The 18,006-nt window shown below is 39.2% G+C and overlaps 1 protein-coding gene across 1 annotated transcript; it reads right to left on the reverse strand.

Moving 5' to 3' along the window:
- Positions 1–17,073: 17,073 nt before the first annotated feature.
- Positions 17,074–17,627, reverse strand: LOC121979558. Its single transcript, XM_042531556.1, has 2 exons — positions 17,560–17,627; positions 17,074–17,478 (listed from the first exon to the last, which is right to left on the reverse strand). Exons 1-2 carry the CDS (start codon positions 17,617–17,619, stop codon positions 17,074–17,076), a joined length of 465 nt encoding a protein of 154 aa, XP_042387490.1. The 5' UTR covers positions 17,620–17,627.
- Between the last annotated feature and the right edge of the window lie 379 nt (positions 17,628–18,006).

Below are 18,006 nucleotides of genomic sequence, written 5' to 3' on the forward strand. Positions count from 1 at the left end.
AATGCTTGTAATCTTCATTTCTTCGGATATTCTTCCTCGATTCATGGAGTAGATCTTGTATTCTAGGATTAAGGGAGTATTTGTATGATGGATTGATGTAATCTCTTATGGATTTTCCATTTTCTTGTTTCAATGATATTGTCTTGCTTGTATCAATTAGATCTTGAATGATTAATGGTGATTTGTGCTTAATTCTCATTCTTGATTGATTGCTTAGATTTCTTGTGGACTTTGTAAAGATAAACTCTCACTCGATCATCCGAGGGATCCACGTGACAGGTGCAAGCCCGTGTAAGGACGTTTGAGAGATAATCTTGAAGAGGAAATAGGAATATTCAAGAGAGTAGGATGGATTTTGTGATTAGTTTCTTGTATTTTGATAGATTAATAAGTTGTGGACTTCTATGTTGATATCCGAGGAAGGCATAGTAATAGGTGCGCTTCTGTGTAAGGACAACGTAGGTTCACGTCTAATTGATCATATTTAGATACATTTCTCAGTCCTTAGCCGGTTATCTATTGCAAGAGAGAACCGGCAACTTTCTACAAGTGTTTGGCAATTGAGGGATAAGAATTGGTGAACCATTTACATTCAAGAAATCTTACAAAGAAACCGAAACTCCTAGAATCTCCCTTATCATAACCCAAAACACTAAACTCTTGTTTGTTGATCTATAATATTAGATTTGTTTACCTTCACTTTGCATTTGAAACGATTGGATAGTTGTTTAGCTAATTCGCATTGAGACATTTCTAGTGCTTATTCCAGTCCCTGTGGATACGATAATCTTTTATATTACTTGCGACATTTCCGTACACTTGCGGAGCGTGACAACTAGCATGTCATAAACACACACCTAAGAATAGTCTTAATCATGAGCATACACATAAGCATAGACACCGACATAAGCATACGAGCATAAGCATCAACATGTAAATAAGCTAAGCATGGAATAAACATAATCTTGAGCATGAACATATATAGCCATAAACATAACCACATAGGGTTGGTGAGCTCCCTAGCTAAGGTCACCAGTCACACACAACCACCTAGGGTTTGGTGAGCTCTTGGGCTAATGTCACTAGTCACACTCAACCACATAGAATTTGGCAAGCTCCTGGGCTAAGGTGTAACGACCCGCCTTCTACTGGCTAGGCTGTAAGGCCGGACCGTCACAATATGCTGTGCTAAACTGTATCCATGATCATCACTAAGTCTAGGTGCGGAAGCTGTACTAATTAAAATCTCTGCTAACTGCTACTAAGTTCAAAATTTATACATAATCACTGTTTTTATTATCAATCGTATGCTAAGGGGTGTAATTTAAGATATACATGTCGTATGTTACATCCCTTATGGTCAAGGGGCTGAACTAAGGGTTTGCAGCCAATATCAGGCCTCCCAATCGAGCGGCTGATCGATTGAAGTGGCATGATCGATCCAGTGATCGATTCGGCTCGCTACTGTGCACGGGGGAAACTCTGGATCGATCGGCTGATCGATCCAGGCTTGTCAATCGATCCAGGGATCGACTGCAAAGCTCTCTGTTCGCGAGGCTAATTCCCCGATCGATCCAGTGATCGATTCCAGGGCTTTCTGTTCGCGACAGAATGCATCCGGATCGATCGGCTGATCGATCCAGGAGCTTACTGTTCGCGGTACGAACTCCTCAATCGATCAGCTGATCGATCGAGAAGCCTCCAATCGATCGGCGGATCGATTGGGGTTTCTGATTTCGTACCAAGAGTCTAATTTCAGCACTGTTTCATGCTCAAATCACATGTATCAACTCTATAAGCATAAAATAAAACTACTAGGCATGACATTACTCATAGGGAGCTATCTAATGTCAAACTTAATGCATACTATACAGTTCATGCTACTCAAACATTCTAAAATGCAGAGAAGTAACTAAAATCAAAAATGCTAAGTTCAAGTTTGCTAGTTCCCAAGCATCTTCATTCCGTGTTCCTGCCCACACACATCTTTGTAGCATTGAATTCTAACCTCCGCTAGTCCATCTATCCTTTACCTTTATCTGCAGTATAAGGAAAAGAAGTATCTGTAAGTTTGAGAGCTTAGTAAGAAACCATCTACCTCACAAAAACATGCATACGATGAAATTATGCTTTTAAAACATGCTGTTTGAAATGTATGAATACTGAACATGTAAGAGCATAGCATGGCATACAAACAACTAGTCAGGGCATACAAGTGCTAACATAAGTTATCATACTGTATCAATAGAGGACTAAACCGATACAAACTGAGCTGAGCAAATTCCAAACTAATGCTAAAGTTGTACTGAATTCACACAACTATTTGTGAAGTTTTGAAAACTACTTTCATAAATAGATTAAAGTAATAATCATGCTATTGTTTGGGCCCGGCAACTGTACTTGCTGTGCGCGCATCCCTAACTTGACCCGGGGTTGCAAGTCCCGAATTTAGTAGGGTTACTAGGTTATCTAAATCTAGGGACGACTGTGGGAGTCCAACCCAATGGATATCTAATCCAGTACAGTGCCATTGCTAAAATAAAATATTGATTATAGCTGAGTTCTTCTTATATTGCTATTTCTAGGTTATCTGAACTTAGAGCTAGGTTATCTGAACCTAGAGGCGACTGTGGGAGACGCCCCATTGGACCGTAGTCCCATATGACTATAGTAAAACTATGCATACTGAATAAATGCTTCTATTGCATTTACTAAGCTATTAAAATGCCTAAGTTGCATTCTTTTCCTGTACTACACATATTATCGAACACCTAGTGTGCACTATTGCACAACCTATGTGTCAAAATTCGTATACTACCAAATAAAGCAGAAATTCACACGAGAGCTACTTATACTGCAGGTGAGGGGTTTCTTACCTGATGTTCAAGATTTCTTACGATTCTAATTGCTAGATTTCCGGAGAAGATGATCCTTTCGACGATCTTCTCGCGTCTATGCGTACTCTCGCAGAGGGGAGCATCTCCGTATCTTAGATGTCGCCGGAAGGAGCCCTTGGGACCCTAGGCATGGAGCCCTAGGCGTGCTTGTGGTTGGCGCCGAGAAGAGGAACGGGAGAAGGGAGGGGCGGCGTGTAAGGGTTTTGAGGGAGAGGAGAGTTACGTTAAAATAACTCTTCACTTAATCCTTTCCCTATTTATATTAAGTGGGTTAATTCACCCAACTCTAACTTAAATAAAATTGTTCCCCTTTCCTTTCAGCACGGGCCTGCTGAGTTCACTTGGTTACTAAAGCTATCTATAAGACGTAGGACCCAATAGGTCCCGGGTTCAATACCCGCGTAAGCTATTTTACGATTCTATTTATTTTTGCTACTTCCGCTACTCTAAAAATTCTATAAAAATATCCTAAAATTCTAAAAAAATACTAGGATATATCTAATAATTATTTTGAGAATTTTCGGCCGTTACAATCCCCTATACCTTATAAAAAGTTCGTCCTCGAACTTAGAATAACTCTGAGTACTTCTGTCTCTTCCTGGCTTCTGTCTCCCAAGTTGCCTCTTCTGCTGTGTGATTTTGCCAAATGACTTTTTCTAATGGTACCTCCTTGTTCCGTAATTTCTTAACTGCTCGGTCTATTATCTGAATAGGCCGATTATCATAGCTGAGGTCTTCGCGGACTGGTACCGACTGGGGCTCAATCACCTGGGTGGCATCTGGGATATGCTTCTTCAGCATAGAGACATGAAATACATTATGGATGGCTAACATCTCCTATGGTAGCTCTAGCTCATATGCTACCTTGCCAACTCTTTTAGTGATAAGGTATGGTCCCACATATCTGGGACTTAGCTTGCCCTTTTTCCCAAAACGCATTACTCCCTTCATGGGAGCCACTATAAGGAATACTGAATCCCCAACTGAAAACTCTAAAGGTTTGCGCCGTGTATCAGCATAGCTTTTCTGGCGGCCCTGAGCTGTCTCTATCCTCTCGCGGATTTGCTGGATAGCTGCTGTGGTATCTGCTACTAGATCTGTCTAAAGTTCTAGTTCCTTCTGTTCACCACTCTCATACCAACAGATTGGAGATCTACACCTCCGCCCATAGAGAGCCTCGTAGGGTGCCATACCGATAGTGGCCTGATAGTTGTTGTTGTATGCAAATTCAGCTAAACTCAGATATTTGCACCAACTTCCCTTGAAGTCTAGGGCACATGCGCGGAGCATATCTTCGAGTACCTGATTTACTCGCTCCGTCTGACCATCTGTCTGGGGATGGAAAGCTGTGCTAAATTTCAACTTAGTGCCCAATGCTAACTGTACACACTCCCAGAAGTGCGATGTGAATCTACTGTCTCTGTCTGAAATGATGGTTCGTGGGACTCCATGCAGTCTGATGATCTCCTTGAGATACAACTGAGCTAGCTGCTCCATGGAGTAAGATATCCTGATAGCTAAGAAGTGGGCTGATTTAGTCAATCTGTCGACTATTACCCAGATGGTATCAAAACCATTCGTGGTTCTGGGTAGTCCCACTATAAAATCCATAGAAATGTCTTCCCACTTCCATTATGGAATCTGGATAGGCTGCAGAACTCCTCCTGGTCTCTGATATTCTGCCTTGACCCTCTGACAGGTCAGGCAGGTGCTAACATATCTAGCGATGTCTCTTTTCATCCCGGGCCACCAAAAACGTTTCTTCAGATCTTGGTACATCTTGGTGGAACCTGGATGCATCGCATAAGGAGTCCTGTGAGCCTCGTCTAAAATCTTCCTCTTTAGTTCCTCCTGATCTGGAACACAGAGTCTATCACCGAAATATAGTACCCCACTATCGGACACTCTGAATTCTCTACTTTCTGATTCTACTAACCCTTGCTTGATTTTCTGAATTTCAGGATCCTGTTCCTGAGCTGTCTGGATGTCACCAAGCAGGGTAGATGCTAATGTCATAGTAGAGAGCTGTCCTACTATGAGTTCGAGACCAAAATCTGTGATCTCTTTCTGTAGGGGTGGTGACATGGCTGCTAGTGATAGTAAGGTAGCATCGGAATTTCTGCTAAGTGTGTCTGCCACCTTATTGGCTTTTCCTGGGTGATAGAGGATGTCTATGTCATAATCTTTGACCAGCTCAAGCCACCTACGCTGCCACATATTCAGATCCTTCTGAGTGAAGAAGTACTTCAGACTCTGATGATCTGTATACACTCTGCACTGAGCTCCATACAAGTAATGTCTCTAAATTTTGAGAGCGAACACTATTGCTGCAAGCTCAAGGTCATGAGTAGGGTAATTCTTCTCATATTCCTTGAGTTGTCTGGAGGCATAGGCGATCACCTTGCCATTTTGCATCAGTACTGCTCCTAGTCCCAATTTAGAGGCGTCACTATAAATATCAAAGCCGTCTATGTTTTCTGGTAGAGTCAAAATGGGAGCACTGGTCAATCTCCTCTTTAGCTCACTGAAGCTGTTCTCACAGTCCTCTGTCCACTGAAATTTTCTGTTCTTTCTGGTAAGAGCTGTCAGTGGGGAGGCTATCCTGGAGAAGTCCTCTACAAACTTTCTGTAATAACCTGCTAGTCCCAAAAATCTTCTGATTTCACTAGCGTTCTTAGGTCTCTTCCAGTTACTCACAGCTTCTATTTTACTAGGGTCTACCATGATACCATCCTTTGAGATGATGTGACCCAGGAAGGCTACCTGATCTAACCAAAATTCACATTTCGTGAACTTGGCGTACAGCTGGTTCTGCTGAAGTGTCTGCATTACTATTCTCAGGTGCTATGCGTGTTCTTCCTGAGTTCCTGAATAGATAAGAATATCATCGATAAAAACAATAACAAATCTATCTAGGTAGTCCCTGAATACTCTGTTCATGAGGTCCATAAAAGTAGCTGGAGCATTTGTCACGCCAAAGGGCATGACTACGAACTCGTAGTGTCCGTATCTAGTCCTGAACGTTGTCTTGGATATATCCCCTTCTTTAACTTTCACCTGATGATAACCTGATCTAAGGTCTATCTTAGAGAACACTGCTGCTCCCTTTAGCTGATCGAACAGGTCATCTATTCTGGGAAGAGGATACCTGTTCTTGATGGTGACCTGGTTCAGTGCCTGGTAGTATATGCACAGGCGCATGCTCCCGTCCTTCTTCTTCACGAACAATACAGGCGCTCCCCATGGTGAGTGACTCGGACGTATGAAGCCCTTGTCAAGCAGCTCCTGTAGTTGCTCATGAAGTTCCTTCAGTTCTGCTGGAGTCATGCGATAAGGTGCTTTGGACATAGGATTTGTGCCGGGAATGAGTTCTATCTCGAATTCAATCTCCCTGTCTGGTGCTAGGCCTGGTAACTCTTCAGGGAAGACTACTGGGTAGTCACATACAACTCGGACCCCTTCTAGCTATTGGTCCTTGTTCTGACTGGTAGTGACTACGTGTGCTAGGAATCCCGTACACCCTGAATCCATTAATTTCTGGGCTTTTAGAGTTGAGAGAAACTTCTTGGCTTTTTTCTTCGGTTCTCCGACGTATTAAAACTGCACTTCTGCTTCAGGTTGGGATAGAACTTTCTATTTACGGCACTCTATGGAAGCACCGTATCTGATCAGGAAGTCCATTCCAAGGATGACATCATAATCAGTCATATCTTGCACTATCAGATTACAAAGGAGCTCTCTGTCTGCTATAATAACTGGCACTGCCCGGAGCCAGTGCATGGATGCCATAAATTCTCCCGAAGGTAGCGTCGTCAAAAACTGACCACTGAATACCTCTGGGGGTACTGCTAACTTTTCGGCGAATGCCCTGGATATATAAGAATGGGTTGCCCCAGTATCGAATAAGACAGTTGCACTTTGCTGTAAAATACTAATATGACCTGTAACAACTGTCGAGGCATTCGCTACATTTTCTCTGGTGAGTGAGAAGATCCTCGCATTTGTCATAGCTGGAGGGGCTTCTAGTCTGCCCTGGCTGATGTGTGGACCATCTAGAGCGGCCTGCATCGGATGTAACTGAGCTGGCTGTCCTCCATACTGTATCGGCTGTGGTTGAGGAAGGCTTGTCTTGTTCGGGCATTGCTTAGCCATATGCCCTTCTTGTCCACATTCAAAGCATCCCCGTGTGCCCTTGCGACAAACTCCTGGGTGAAATTTCCCACAAGTAGCACATTTGGGATAACTAGGCTGTTTGCTGGCTGGTCCTCCCTTTGGGTAACTCCCTGGTTTGCGCTTGTTGCTGGAGTTCCCTTTCCAGTTAGAGTTGTGGCCCTGTTGTTTCTGAGTACCTGAGCCTCCTTGCCCTTTGGGCTCTGAGAGGACTTGCTTCTGCTGTTTGATACTGTTCTGGTAGTGCTCAGTGGTCAGAGCACTGTTGACTAATTCTTCGGTGGTCTGCGGCATATGAACGCCGCTAGCCACGTTCATTGCTATTTCCGGCCTCAGCATCTTGAGCATCAACCTGACTCGTTCTTTTTCTGTGCTGACTAGTTCAGGGCATAGACGAGCAAGTCTGTTGAATTTCTTCACGGCTTCCTCTACTGATAGGTTGCCCTGACAAAACTCAGTGAACTCGTCGTAGTGGCGGTTTGTGACCCGCATGTGAAAGAACTCCTCGAAGAATTCTTTCTCGAAGTCTGCCCATGTCATCTGGTTCACTGGGCGCTTCGCTCTAATTCTCTCCATCTCCTGTCAAGCAGAAGGAGGCGCACTTCACCTTCTCATGTTCTGGCCAGTCCAGAAGCTCCATCGTACTCTCCAGTGTTTTGAACCAGGCTTGAGCATCCCATGGTTCACTGGTGCCTGAGAAGTTCTCGGGCTTGACTCTCTGCCACTGGATCATATAGACTTCTCTCTTTGCCTCTACTGCTGCTGGGGCTACTGGTGCTGTAGGCTGGACTGGTGGAACCTCTATGACTACTGGGGTTGCTATGTTTGGCTCCGGGGTGACAGTGGGAGTATTCTGCTGATTAGCCTTTAAGGTGGCTATCTCCTGTTGCTGTTCAGCTAGCTGCTGCTGTAACTGAGCCACTAATGCTGTAAGGTCTGGGGGAGGCACTGAACTGCCTGCCTCATGCTGGGGCTCAGTAGCTGGTGCCCTTCTAGCTGGGCATCGTCGTGCCATTTCTAAAGGAACAAAGGACATACATAACTAAAGCATCATGTTTACATAGCTAATACTATCATGTTAGTTACTATCATGGATAAGCATACTTTAGTTATCTACAAACATGAAAGCAATAAACATAACAAAGTGAGAGGTATTCTTACTTGTAAGCTGCAGGTTCAATGCTGATGTGTGTGTAGGAAGTATGGAACTTTCTGCTCTGATACCACTCTGTAATGACCCGCCTTCTACTGGCTATGCTGTAAGGCCGGACCGTCACAATATGCTGTGCTAAACTGTATCCATGACCATCACTAAGTCTAGGTGCGGAAGCTGTACTAATTAAAATCTCTGCTAACAGCTACTAAGTTCAAAATTTATACATAATCACTGTTTTTATTATCAATCGTATGCTAAGGGGTGTAATCTAAGATATACATGTCGTATGTTACATCCCTTATGGTCAAGGGGCTGAACTAAGGGTTTGCAGCCAATATCAGGCCTCCCAATCGATCGGCTGATCAATTAAAGTGGCATGATCGATCCAGTGATCGATTCGGCTCGCTACTGTGCACGGGGCAAACTCTGGATCGATCCAGGCTTGTCAATCGATCCAGGGATCGACTACAAAGCTCTCTATTAGCGAGGCTAATTCCCCGATCGATCCAGTGATCGATTCCAGGGCTTTCTGTTCGTGACAGAACGCATCCGGATCGATCGGCTGATCGATCTAGGAGCTTACTGTTCGCGGTACGAACTCCTCAATCGATAAGCTGATCGATCGAGAAGCCTCCAATCGATCGGCGGATCGATTGGGGTTTCTGATTTCGTACCAGGAGTCTGATTTCAGCACTGTTTCGTGCTCAAATCACATGTATCAACTCTATAAGCATAAAATAAAACTACTAGGCATGACATTACTCATAGGGAGCTATCTAATGTCAAACTTAATGCATACTACACAGTTCATGCTACTCAAACATTCTAAAATGTAGAGAAGTAACTAAAATCAAAAATCCTAAGTTCAAGTTTGCTAGTTTCCAAGCATCTTCATTCCGTGTTCCTGCCCACACACATCTTTGTAGCATTGAACTCCAGCCTCCGCTAGTCCATCTTTCCTTTACCTTTATCTGCAGTATAAGGAAAAGAAGTATCTGTAAGCTTGAGAGCTTAGTAAGAAACCATCTATCTCACAAAAACATGCATACGATGAAATCATGCTTTTAAAACATGCTGTTTGAAATGTATGAATACTGAACATGTAAGAGCATAGCATGGCATACAAACAACTAGTCATGGCATACAAGTGCTAACATAAGTTATCATACTGTATCAATAGAGGACTAAACCGATACAAACTGAGCTGAGCAAATTCCAAACTAATGCTAAAGCTGTACTGAATTCACACAACTATTTGTGAAGTTTTGAAAACTATTTTCATAAATAGATTAAAGTAATAATCATGCTGCGTTTGGGCCCGACAATTGTACTTGCTGTGCGTGCATCCCTAACTTGACCCGGGGTTACAAGTCCCGAATTTAGTAGGGTTACTAGGTTATCTAAACCTAGGGATGACTGTGGGAGTCCAACCCAATGGATATCTAATCCAGTACAGTGCCATTGCTAAAATAAAATACTGATTATAGCTGAGTTCTTCTTATATTGCTATTTCTAGGTTATCTGAACCTAGAGCTAGGTTATCTGAACCTAGAGGCGACTGTGGGAGCCGACCCATTGGACCGTAGTCCCATATGACTATAGTAAAACTATGCATACTGAATAAATGCTTCTATTGCATTTACTAAGCTATTAAAATGCCTAAGTTGCATTCTTTTCCTGTACTACACATATTATCGAACACCTTGTGTGCACTATTGCACAACCTATGTGTCAAAATTCGTATACTACCAAAGAAAGCAGAAATTCACACGAGAGCTACTTATACTGCAGGTGAGGGGTTTCTTACCTTCTGTGTTAGATTTCTTACGATTCTAATCGCTAGATTTCCGGAGAAGACGATGCTTTCGATGATCTTCTCGCGTCTATGCGTTCCTCTCGCGGAGGGGAGCATCCCCGTATCTTAGATGTCGCCGGAAGGAGCCCTTGGGACCCTAGGGATGGAGCCCTTGGGACCCTAGGGATGGAGCCCTAGGCGTGCTTGTGGTTGGCGCCGAGAAGAGGAACGGGAGAAGGGAGGGGCGGCGTGTAAGGGTTTTGAGGGAGAGGAGAGTTACGTTAAAATAACTCTTCACTTAATCCTTTCCCTATTTATATTAAGTGGGTTAATTCACCCAACTCTAACTTAAATAAAATTGTTCCCCTTTCCTTTCAGCACGGCCCTGCTGGGTTCACTTGGTTACTAAAGCTATCTATAAGACGTAGGACCCAATAGGTCCCGGGTTCAATACCCGCATAAGCTATTTTATGATTCCATTTATTTTTGCTACTTCCGCTACTCTAAAAATTCTGTAAAAATATCCTAAAATTCCAGAAAAATACTAGGATATTTCTAATAATCATTTTGAGAATTTTCGGGCGTTACATAAGGTCACCGGTCACACTCTACCATATAGATTTGGTGAACTATCAAACAAAGGCCACCAATCACACTTTACCACTTAGATTTTTAGTGAGCTTCCGGGCTAAGGTCGCTGGTCACACTCTTTCACGTAGATTTTTGGAGAGCTCCCATGATAAGGTCACCGGTCACAATCTACTACGTAGATTTAGTTAGCTCCCGGACTAAGGTCATTGTTCACGCTCTATCACGTAGATTTTGGATGAGCTCCCGGGTTAAGATAACTGGTCACACTCTACCACATAGATTTTTGGTGAGCTCCCGGGCTAAGGTCGCTGGTCACACTCAACCACATTCTTTACATAAATATGGACATAAGCATAATCATGCACTTAACAAAAACTTGATCACTACTTAAACATAGACATAATCGTAAATCTTAACATAAGCATGAAAATTTATAGCATAAGCTTAAGCATAGACTTGTTCATCAACATAGCATGAGCATGCATAGCAACTTAGACATGACATAATTGTAAACCTAAATATAAGCATGCAAATTCATATCATACATATAGCCTACTAAGCTATCATGTTGTGAAGCAGGAGTAAGCACAAGCACACTAAGAAAATTCTGAAACTTACAAGTTCTAGGAGAATATAATACCATATTAGTTCCTATAATTTGTAGGTTTCAGATTTTATAGATCCTTATGCTATTTTATGTTTTAAGAAGGTGATACCATGTTAGCTCAAATAAATTTGTAGGTTTTTGATTTTATAGGTTCTTAAGCTCTTAGTTTTAGAAGATGATATCATATTCTAAAGCAAAAGAACTTAAGAATCTATAAATCTGAAACTTAGAATTCCTACACTATAATTTGAGCATGAAAAGTTCTCTATCTTCTAAGGGTAAACAAATAGAAGAACATAAAGAAATTGTAGAGTTATCATCAAGGTGAATAACCTGTAAAATCAGTGAATAAAACTCCTTAATAATACCCAAAACTTAGACTTCCTACACTATAATTTGAGATGCAGAGTTCCCTATTTTGTAATAGTAATCACATGGAAAACATGAAGTAATTGTGGAGTTATCATCAAGATGGATAACCTAAAAATCAGTGAATAAAACTCCTCTTAAATTAATCTGAAACTTAAAATTCCTACATTACAATTTGAGCACGCAAAGTTCTCTATCTTCTAAGGGTAAACACATAGGGAGAATGAAGCAATTGTAAAGTTTTCATCAAGATGAATAACCTATAAAATCAGTGATTAAAACCCACCCTTTAGAATTCAAAATCCACACCAAATTATAGACCTAGTTAAAGTAAACACAAGTAGAGAACATATACAAACTTGTAAAGCAAAAACTTGATGAACAACCCTTAACAATTTAGTGAGGGAACAACCCCTCATGAAATCCAAAATCCTCCATCTATGCAAACCATTTATAGCTTAAGAAAAGAACCTAAACTAAGGTATATTCTTCTTAAAAATAGCAAAGAGCATCAAGAACAATAGGGTCCAAATCCCACAAATTGTAGAAACTAACTAGAGCATTAAAAAAAGTAGGGAACATGCCTTCAATCTTTAGCTACCCACTCCCTCTTCTTTGTCTTACCTTGGAGCTCTAGAACCGGTGGAGATTTGGTGAGGGTGAGGGGCTTAAGGCCGGTGGGATCAATCAAAGAAGATGAAGCTTTTATATGTAGGGGTTTTATAGAAGATGGAAGCTTAGAGCTTTGCCTTTCTTTTCTTCTTTTACAAGAAATATTGCACCTAGTCCTATTAAAATTACCACATAACAAATCTAAGGAAACATCTAAATTTTATCACCTAAAAATTCCTCTAATAGGTATAAAAATTTTATTATACTAAGTCATTTAAAAATTTATATTCATACTAAGTATTATAGATTTTATATATTATAAGTCCTATAAACTTTTATATAAAAATTTATACACATAAGTTATATAAATTTTTATACACTTACTAAGTCATATAAATTTATATAAAAATTTATTCACATGGGTTATATAAATTTTTATATATTTACTAAGTCATATAAATTTATATAAAAATTTAAATGCATGGGTTATATAAATTTTTATATACTTACTAAGTCATATAAATTTTTATATAAAAAATTATATCCATATGCTATATACATACTAAGTCTTATAAATTTTATAATAAAAATTTATATTCATAGGTTATATAAATTTTTATATACTTATCAAGTCATATAAATTTTTATATAAAAATTTATATCCATATGTTATATAAATTTTTATATACATACTAAGTCATATAAATTTATATATAAAAATTTATAATTTAATAGAAACTTATTTAACCTAGAAAATATAGTTAGCACAATAAATTTTGATTAATTTAATAGTCTCTAGACTATCTGATTATGACTTTCAGATTTCCCATGAAACTTAGGTTAAACCGACGCATACTATTCTCTCAAAGGGGGACACACCCTCACCTACTTCTCTTAGGAGAGCTTATCTTTTACTAAACCAGTCCTCCAGATCGTTTGGACTTTTTCTCAACATTCAAGACCTCAGGACTTTTTTCTGGATGTCCGATCTCCGACCTATCTAGTCTTTCACCTAGTGTCCGTGACCCCCAGTACTTCCACCCAGTGTTCATAACCCTAGCATTTTGTCTGACGTCCTCGACCTGCCAAGACTTTACCTAGTCCCCTTAACTAGGAATTCATTGCTTAGCCACAACTAGGACTTCTTTGCCTATCCTTAACTAGGACTTCTTTGCCTAGCCTTAACTAGGACTTTCACGCATACTCAGTCAACCTTGTTAGAACGACAATACTTAACTCAGAACCCTTTTTTATTATCAAAACTTAGATTTGATCATCGAATACTCACTGCACCAATAATCTCCCCCTTTTTGATTATGATAGCATAGTTCAAAGTTAAACAAATAGATAAGTTAACATTAAGTATGTTTGCAAGTAAGAATAGCATTTTGAAAAGATAAGAGTGCGTTTGGTTTGTAAAATTTTTTCATTTTCTACTTTTCATTTTCTATTTTTGTTTTTATATTTTCTAATGTAGTTTTTAGAAAACAGAAAACGCGTTTGGTATGTTGGACTGTATTTCTATTTTATAGAAAAGAAAACTAGAAAATGCGTTTGGTATGATAGACTGTATTTTTATTTTATAGAAAAGAAAACTGGAAAATGTGTTTGGTAAGTTAATATGAAAATGGTAATCTAAATTAATTTTATTTAGAGAAAAAACAAAGATGAAAAATGAATATAGCAAAATTAGTCTTATTTCTAATCTAATATAGGATTAAGCTTCCATATTACAATAATATCAAAATTCCTAGACACATCGAAATTCCTAATCTGAATTTCTAATTCAAAAAACACGGTTTAAATTTTAAATTTAATTTTAGGGTTTAGGGTAAACAACTGACAAAATACTATTTGGAGTCACCACACGCTCATTTACGTGGCCCCTTTGAAAATTTCGGCATGTTAATCCTAAAAACTACTTTTGAGGATTAACAAGAACGCTATTTTCCAATAACCCTACTGATAATTGATGCTTATACTGCTGATCGATATTATTAAGGAGACATAATTAAAATAATAACACAAAAATTTCCAACTGAATTCGATCGCTAGAAATAACAAAAACTCGTACACGGCTAAAATAAGTCAATAACAATATATCGTCCATTGAGAGATTACACCAAAATTTCCAACTGAATTCGATCACTAAAAATAACAAAAACTCGTACACGGCTAAAATAAGTCAATAACAAAACGCGACTCATGCTCATGCTGCTTTGGACTTGCGAGTCGGCAGACGTCGAATCATAAGTAGAAGTTCATCGAAACCCTGCAAAGCAATTCGTTACAGTTAGCATCTTGCATTGTATGTCTATAGAACCTTGCTGGAAAGATACATACTCGTTTTGCGATGACGAGAACAGTAAAAAGGACGATAAGATAAAGGCCAATTATCGCGAGCATAACAAAATCGAAACCAACATTTGTGACCTGCAATTTAACATCAAAAGTTACCTGTTAGCCCAAATGGCCAAAGCATAAAATGAATGGTTAGTCATTTTGACAAAGGGCAAAAAAAGAACAAGAAAAAAAGGCTTGCATTTGACCTTGCTTAGGTTGAAGCCATTTGGCATACAATAAATAAAATGTTTGTGATAGATGTTTGTTGAACAGAAGCAAAAGATGGTAAAATCATGTTCTGCCAAAAAAGGTTGATTAGAATGTATGGCCATCAGCTTCATAAGTAGTCGTTCTATTTACACAGATCAAATTTCTAACACTAAATCTGACAAAGGGAAATCGGAAGGCCAACTTAAAACAACTAAAGAATTTGACAACCATCAAAGAATTTTTGCAGAACAACACTAAACAAATGCATAGCATTGAAGAAGAATTTACTCACAATTTAGGTGCTCAATTACAAGAGTGCAAAATTAGAATTTACTCCATGAAGCTTCTATTCATTCTTTCGAGGCTTCATGGCAATAAACGCATGTTAGAGACAAGTAAGCAAATTAAAAACCCCAATCCATATTTAATCACAACATACCTGTAGCAAGAGACTGATGTTTCAAGGGAAAACTAAGGTTGGGTACTTGGGGGGTGCACCATATAATCATTCCACATATTGCTTGCAATTTCATCACGTATGCTTCCCATCTGAGCTGTTTGACTTGAATCAATTGGAATCGGCTCTTGATCATTAAAATCACCTTCGACTCCAGACATAAGCATATCATCAGAAGAGTATTCCATAAACAAATTATCCATTGCATGATGTCGACATATGAAATTATGCACCGCACAACATGCAACTGGAATTAATCTTTGCCTAGTAATTGGATAGTTTGGCATATCTTTTAAATTTCAGAACCTTGCTTTGAGCACCCCAATGCACCGCTCTATAATATTACGACATGTACTGTGCCTATAATTAAATAACTCTTCCTTCCCCCTTGTTCTACCTTTCCCCCAATAATCTCGCAAGTGATAGCGTCGACCTCGATACAGAGCGAGAAACCCCGGCATGTTTGGATAACCAGAATCAACAAGATAAAATTGATCTGCATATATTGTTTCCATATTAATGATGTAAAATATCAACATAAATGAATATATATAGAGAGTTTTATATGTTATTTACCACCGTAAGGTTTAGGAAAATTATTTTCATGCCTTGTCAATGCGTCTATGAACACCCTGGAATCATTTGCTGTCCCCTCCCAACCAGTATACACAAATGTGAAAAGCATATCGAAATCACATGCAAGCATCACATTTTGTGTAACAATAACCTTTCTACCACGAAAAGATGTCTGAATTGATGATGGTGCCCATGCCAACACGTGAGTCCCATCGATAGCACCAAGACAATTCTAAAAATGCACAATGTGTTAGTAAGGATAAATTGTTAATGTAAGTAGACACATTAGTGTAGCATATGTACCTTAAAATATGAAAACCACTTTGGATTGTTCAATATGTGAGGATGGACGCCATTGTGTTCATATGGTCAAATAATATATGTGCCCAAGGTACAAACAGCTCTTAGAACTCGTTTAAACCACTTGCTACTGGTGTAGAATGAATGTTGAAATCGATCTGCACATATCCGATGTCGTGTGTTGTGCCCGACAATTAGTAAGAACATAGCGACACCTTCTTCAACTGTAACTTTCTTTCCATCTTGCAATAGATTCATCTCTTTTAATGTATTACAAAAATTCATAAACACATGTTTTGACATACGAAAATTGTCAAAGCAAACTTGGGGGTGCCCATCAAGTATTTCTTGTATATACATCCTCCCATTAAGAGATGAAGTTCGGCACGACATTCCATCAATGTATCTAAAATATTCAGTCATCATGTCATGAAAAAAAATCATTTGCAATACCCAAAACTATCAGCAAATTAATATCTGGACCTAATTCATCATATTCATCATCAGAGCTTGACATGATCTGCATCAAACCAATATTAAAATCAACACACATGTATCAAATTATCAATATATTCATCACATAAACACCGAATAAACAATTCATATTGAAAAGATCAACATAGGCTTCAACATTAAATTCCAAAATATCAAACAAGTCTTCAATATTCAAGCCACAAAATCAAACAAACTCCATTAACATTAAGTAGTCTTCGGCTAGGTAATAAAAGCACTCCCCATCAACTTGGCAACATATGATCCTACACGTGCTCAAGATTGAGGCAATCCAACCTTTCAGCTCTCCTATTTGATGGAATTTTCATGAAAATTTCACGCAGACCAGGTTTAAGGAAAGCTTCGATAGCTTTTGTGTATACTTGGATAGATAATGATTCCATCCCATTTAAAATCTGCATGCACATCTCTATAGAGTATGGATCATTGAACATGCTAGTTCCAGAAGAGCAGGATATATCTTGTTCACGTTCTAACTTAGCAGCCCTCAACTCCAAGTATTTTTTGTCTAGAAATAGATTCTCCACTCAGCTGTTCCATGGTATTACTCCACTTGTCCATATAAGCCTCATACTTTTCAATTCTTGAATGTTTAGGATCTTTACGTCGACGACTATTGGATGATTCTGCAACACGCTGCCGCCAATTATTAGGTTCCCCTCCGACATCCTCATTCTCATCATCAATGACTTCAACATATGAGTTAACACCTCTATTAATGAATGCTTCTTCAAGCTCTCTCTCTTCATCAGATGTGGGAGGTAATTGAGTAGAAGCCCTATGCATATCACCTATTATTGTTGTCCCACCAAAAACTTCACAAAGAATGTGAAAATGATCACAACCTTCCTTTCGTATTGACTTGTACTCCCTTTTATTTTTCTGTACAATTGATTAGGAAAACATTTTATTATACACTAGCATACAATAAAAATATATATTTGAATGGATAAAAATATTTACCATATAAAATTCTGCCCACACTTCCTCTGGAGCATTCACTTTACCAGTGTCTGGATCCATTGTCACACCAGTATAGCAAGCAATGCAGCAAAAAGTCGTTGTCTGGTGCGTAGACGATTCCATTTACCTTTGAGTCTATTGACACCACAATTCGTCTTCGTAGCTGTTCATTGTCACACCAATATAATTCTTTGTTGATCTCCTCCCAAACCACATTACTAAAGGTAGATGTTTGTAACTTATTGTGCTTCACTTTATCATAAATGATCTCGACAAACATGGCAACATAAGTCTTTGACCACTCATATTTCTCCACATCGATACCGGGATTATGGCCTCCCATAATGTCTTCTATAAAACAATTGTTTTCATATTTAAGGGCACAAATAGAATGAAGAACAGTAAGAACAGTAGAATTAAGGAAAAATGGAAAATATTGCTTGGACA

The sequence above is a fragment of the Zingiber officinale genome, chromosome 5A, assembly GCF_018446385.1.
Source record: "Zingiber officinale cultivar Zhangliang chromosome 5A, Zo_v1.1, whole genome shotgun sequence".
In the NCBI taxonomy this organism is placed as follows: domain Eukaryota; kingdom Viridiplantae; phylum Streptophyta; class Magnoliopsida; order Zingiberales; family Zingiberaceae; genus Zingiber; species Zingiber officinale.